At 20.5% G+C, this 6,393-nt stretch overlaps 1 protein-coding gene and 1 pseudogene across 1 annotated transcript; one reads left to right on the forward strand and one right to left on the reverse strand.

The window, feature by feature from the left end:
- Positions 1 to 439: 439 nt before the first annotated feature.
- LOC119663757 (cytochrome b-like) lies at positions 440 to 1,576 on the reverse strand. Its single transcript, XM_038073357.1, is given in 1 exon segment — positions 440 to 1,576. A coding segment is annotated over 1 exon segment (1,137 nt).
- Positions 1,577 to 3,113: 1,537 nt separating this feature from the next.
- LOC119663756 lies at positions 3,114 to 5,573 on the forward strand (annotated as a pseudogene).
- The last annotated feature ends 820 nt before the right edge of the window (positions 5,574 to 6,393 follow it).

A 6,393-nucleotide genomic window follows, 5' to 3' on the forward strand; every position in this document is an offset into this window, starting at 1 on the left:
TTAGCGGAAACTAATCGTACTCCATTTGATTTTGCTGAGGGGGAATCAGAATTAGTATCTGGATTTAATGTAGAATATAGAAGAGGAGGTTTTGCATTAATTTTTTTAGCGGAGTATTCGAGAATTTTATTTATAAGAATATTATTTTGTGTAATTTTTTTAGGATGTAATTTATTTAATTTAATATTTTTTTTCAATTAGTTATTATTTCTTTTTTATTTATTTGAGTTCGGGGGACTTTACCTCGATTTAGATATGATAAGTTAATATATTTATCTTGAAAGTGTTATTTACCATATTCATTAAATTTTTTATTATTTATAGTTGGGTTAAAAATATATTTATTTATATGAATTATTTTTAGTAAAGTTAATAGAAAATTTTAATTCTATCTTATATTTTCAAAATATATGCTTATTTCAAGCTAATTAACTTACATTTAATTTAGTAAGTTATCTCATCATTTATTAATTAAAGGGTTAATTAAAAAGTATAAAAAATAAATAAATGTTAGAATTTGTCCAATTATAACATAAGGTTCTTTAACTGATCGAGCTTCAATTCAAGTTAATAAAATTACAGTGGATAGTATAATTCAAAATAAAAATTGGTTAATGGGATAAAATTGTAATCCTTGAAATTTGCTTATATTATAAAAAGGTATAATTATTAAAATAGCAATAGATGTAACTAATGCAATTACTCCTCCTAATTTGTTAGGAATTGAACGTAAAATTGCATAAGCAAACAGAAAATATCATTCTGGTTGAATGTGAATAGGAGTTACTAAAGGATTAGCTGGAATAAAATTATCTGGGTCTCCTAATAAATAGGGATTTATTAAAGTTAATAGAATAAGTCTTATAATTAGAATAATAAATCCGGTAATATCTTTAAAAGTGAAATAGGGATGAAATGGGATTTTATCAATACTTGAATTTAGTCCTATTGGGTTATTTGATCCTGTTTGATGAAGAAATAAAAGATGAATTATAGTTATTGCTAAAACAATAAAAGGTAAAATGAAGTGAAAAGTAAAAAATCGTGTTAATGTTGGATTATCAACTGCAAATCCTCCTCAAACTCATTGTACTAAATCAATACCTAAATAAGGAATAGCAGATAATAAATTAGTAATTACAGTTGCTCCTCAAAAAGATATTTGTCCCCGTGGTAATACATATCCTATAAAGGCTGTTGCTATTACTAAAAATAAAATAATTACTTCAACTAGTCAGGTTTGTGTATATTTATAAGAATTGTAATAAATTCCTCGTCCAATATGAAGATAAATACAAATAAAAAAAAATAAAGCTCCATTAGCATGAAGAGTTCGTAATAGTCATCCATAATTTACATCTCGACAAATGTGTCTAATTCTATTAAAAGCTATATTAATATCTGCTGTGTAATGTATAGCTAAAAATAATCCAGTTAAAATTTGAATGATTAAACATAATCCTAAAAGAGATCCAAAATTTCATCAAGAAGAGATATTAATTGGAGTTGGTAAATCAATTAAAGAATTATTTATAATTTTGAAAAGTGGGTGTTTAATTCATATTGGTTTATTCATTTATTTTATAAATCGAATTGGTCCAAAAAATATATTAGTAATTTTTACAATTGCAATTAAAGTAATTAAAAGATAATTTATTAAAAAAATTGTTATAAAATTTGTAGGGTAATTATAAAGTTTAGTTAAAATATATGAATTTTCTTTAATTATAATTTTTAAATTAATTAATAATATTGATTCATTATTTGTAAATATATCTATATTAATATAATTGTAAAAAATAATTCATAAAAATAAAATTCTTGTGATTAATGAAATTGTTCATATTAGTATTTTAATTGAAAATGAAAATATTTCATTTGAAGCAATTGCTGTTACATAAATAAATAAAACTAATAATGTAGTCCTAAAAAAATTAAGAATAAAATATAGGAAAATCAAAATGTTTTTGAAATTAGTCCTGAAATTATTGAAATTAAAATAGTTTGAATTAACAGTATTAATCCAATAGATAATGGGTGTTTTAAGAATAAAAATGTAATACTTGAAATTAGTATTATAGTTAAAATTAATATATGTATGATTTTAAGAAATAGTTTAATTAACATATAAATTTTGGGAATTTATGATAAAGAATTATTTCTTTTTTCTTGAGAGTTCTAAAAAAATTATTCTTATTTTTGATTTACAAGACCAATGTTTTTATTAAACTATTAAAACTAAAAAATGATAATTTATTTTTGATTATTTTGTTGTGTAATAGTATTGATAGGGATTTTTTCTTTTATTTTTAATCGAAAACGTTTATTATCTATGTTATTAAGTTTAGAATTTATTATTTTAATAATTTATTTTTTATTATATAGTTATATAAATATAATAGATTATAGAAATTATTTTATAATAATATATTTAACATTTAGAGTTTGTGAAGGAGCTTTAGGAATTTCTATTTTAGTTTCTATAATTCGTACTCATGGAAATGATTATTTTCAATCATTTAGAATTTTATAATGTTAAAATTTATTTTTTTTATTTTATTTTTGGTTCCTATTTGTTTTTTAAATAGTATATTTTGAATGGTTCAAAATATATTATTTTTTATTAGTTTTATTTTTATTTTATTTAATATTTATATAAATTATTTTATAAGTATTTCTTATTTTTTAGGATGTGATATAATTTCTTATGGATTAATTTTATTAAGATTTTGAATTTGTGCATTAATATTAATAGCAAGTGAAAAAATTCAAAAATTTAAAAATTATAATAATTTATTTTTAGTGAATGTAATTTTTATGTTATTTTTTTATTTTTAACTTTTTCTAGAATAAATATTTTTGCTTTTTACTTATTTTTTGAAGGGAGTTTAATTCCAACTTTATTATTAATTTTAGGGTGAGGGTATCAACCTGAGCGTTTACAAGCTGGAATTTATTTATTGTTTTATACTTTATTTGTATCTTTGCCTATATTAATTGGAATTTTTTATTTATATGAAAAATTAGGAAATTTAAATTTTTATTTTTTAAGTAATTATATGTTTAATTATGAATTATTATATTTTTCGATAATTTTAGCTTTTTTGGTTAAAATGCCTATATTTTTGGTTCATTTATGGTTACCTAAAGCTCATGTTGAAGCTCCAATTTCTGGTTCAATGATTTTAGCTGGAATTATATTGAAATTAGGAGGGTATGGACTTTTACGGGTATTTTCATTTATTTCATTTGTTTGTTTAAAATTTAATTATTTTTTTATTAGAATTTCTTTAATTGGAGGAATTTTAATTAGATTAAATTGTTTACGTCAAGTTGATATAAAGTCATTAATTGCTTATTCTTCTGTTGCTCATATAGGGATTGTTTTAGCAGGAATTATGAATTTAAGAAATTGAGGAATTTGTGGAGGGTATAGATTAATAATTGGTCATGGATTATGTTCTTCAGGTTTATTTTGTTTAGCTAATATTAGATATGAGCGGTTAGGTAGACGAAGATTATTAATTAATAAAGGGTTATTAAATTTTATACCTTCTTTAACTTTATGATGATTTTTATTAAGATCTGGAAATATAGCTGCTCCTCCTACATTAAATTTATTAGGAGAAATTTCTTTAATAAATAGAATTGTAAGTTGATCTTGATATTCAATGATTGCTTTATCATTTTTATCTTTTTTTAGAGCAGCTTATACTTTATATTTGTATTCTTATAGACAACATGGAAAAATTTATTCAGGGGTTTATTCTTTTAGAATAAATAATATACGAGAATTTTTATTACTATTATTACACTGGGTTCCTTTAAATTTATTGATTATAAAAAGTGAAATAATTTTTTTTGATTATATTTAAATAGTTTAATTAAAACATTGATTTGTGGTGTCAAAAATATAAAATTTTATTTTAAATTGTGAAAAATTTATCTTTATGTAGAATAAGATTTTGATTATTAATTAATTTAAGAATTATTTCTTTTATTTTTGGTTTAATATTTATTAATCATGATTATTCAATTTTTTTAGAATGAGAATTAATTTCTTTAAATAGAATTAGAATTGTAATAACTTTTTTATTTGATTGAATAAGATTAATTTTTATATGTTTTGTATTATTAATTTCGTCTTTAGTAATTTATTATAGAAAAGAATATATAGCAGGAGATATAAATATTAATCGATTTATTTTATTAGTTTTGTTATTTGTTATATCAATGATATTTTTAATTATTTCTCCAAATTTAATTAGAATTTTATTAGGATGAGATGGTTTAGGGTTAGTTTCTTATTTATTAGTGATTTATTTTCAAAATGTAAAATCTTATAATGCAGGTATATTAACTGTTTTATCAAATCGTATTGGAGATGTTGCTTTATTATTAGCGATTGCTTGAATATTAAATTATGGATCTTGAAATTATATTTTTTTATTAAAATTTAATATTTTAGATATAAATATATTGATTATTGGTATATTAATTGTATTGGCGGCAATAACTAAAAGAGCTCAAATTCCATTTTCAGCTTGGTTACCTGCAGCAATAGCAGCCCCTACTCCTGTGTCAGCTTTGGTACATTCATCTACTCTTGTTACTGCTGGAGTTTATTTATTAATCCGGTTTAATTTATTAATTGGAGATACAATTTTAGGACAAAGATTGTTATTAATTTCAGGATTGACAATATTTATATCAGGGTTAGGAGCTAATTTTGAGTTTGATTTAAAAAAATTATTGCATTATCTACTTTAAGTCAATTGGGGTTAATAATGAGAATTTTATCTATAGGATTTTATAAATTAGCTTTTTTCCATTTATTAACTCATGCTTTATTTAAAGCATTATTATTTATGTGTGCTGGGGCTATTATTCATAATATAAATAATTTACAAGACATTCGTTTAATAGGAGGATTAAGAAGTTATATACCTTTTACATGTAGATATTTTAATATTGCTAATTTAGCTTTATGTGGAATACCTTTTTTGGCTGGATTTTATTCTAAAGATATAATTTTAGAAATTGTATCATTGAGTTATATTAATATATTTTCTTTTTTTCTTTTTTTCTTTTCTACAGGATTAACAGTTAGATATTCAATTCGTTTAGTTTATTATTCATTAGTTGGAAATTTTAATTTTTATAGTTTAAATTTATTGAGAGATAATAGTTGAATTATATTAAAAGGAATATCTGGTTTATTATTTATAAGAATTATTGGTGGAGGATTTTTAAATTGACTGTTATTTGGCACCCCTTCAATAATTTGTTTACCTTTTTTATTAAAATTATTAACTTTAATTGTGTGTATTTTAGGGGGATTAGTAGGATATTATATTTCAAAAATTTCTTTATATTTTTTCAATAAATCTTTACAAAATTATTTTATTTCTTTATTTTTTGGTTCGATGTGATTTATGCCTAATATTGTTACATATGGGTTAATTTTTAATTTTTTATTTTTAGGTAAAAATTTGTATAAAAGTTTTGATCAGGGTTGATCTGAATTTTTTGGAGGATTTTATTTATATAAAAATTTATTGGGATATTCAAAATTTAATCAAATTTTGCAGAATAATAGTTTAATTATAATATTAATAAGTTTATTTTTTTTTGTACTAATATTTTTTGTTATTTGGTGTTTAAATAGCTTATAATTAGAGTATTACGTTGAAGTTGTAAGGGAGATTTATGTTATCTTTAAATACTTAAAGAATTAAAATTAGTAATTTATAAATAATAATATTTATTTTTACAATGAAAATGTAATGTTTTTATTAAACTAATAAATAAATATAGAAATATAAATGGAATTTAACCATTAAAAATAAAAGTTAGCAGCTTTTTTTTGTTCATCATATTTCTTTAATTGGAATTTAATTCAATTTTATTATTAACAGTAATAAACCTCTATTTTGGTTTCAATTAATATTAAGAATAAGGGTAAATTTACCTAATTTTTAGGTCGAAACTAAATGTGATGTATCACTTCATATTCTTTATAAGATAGATTACATAAAATAATATTTTTTGAATGCAAATCAAATGTTAAATTTAACTACAATCCTAAAATAAATTTTCCATTTAATTAGATCAATTTAATATCCCTTGATTTCATTCATGATACACACCAATTAATAAAATAATTAAAAAGATAATTGAAGTTATTCTTCATATAAATAAATTTGAAAAATTTAAAATTATAATTATAGGTAAAATTAATGCAATTTCAACATCGAAAATTAAAAAAATAATTGTAATTAAAAAAAATGAAGTGAAAATGGAATTCGTGAAGAAGATTTTGGATCGAATCCACATTCAAAGGGGGAATTTTTTTCTCGATCATTAAGTATTTTTTTTGATAAAATTGAAGCT

This window comes from Teleopsis dalmanni, unplaced genomic scaffold (genome assembly GCF_002237135.1).
Source record: "Teleopsis dalmanni isolate 2A unplaced genomic scaffold, ASM223713v2 unscaffolded_contig_0842, whole genome shotgun sequence".
Lineage (NCBI taxonomy): Eukaryota > Metazoa > Arthropoda > Insecta > Diptera > Diopsidae > Teleopsis > Teleopsis dalmanni.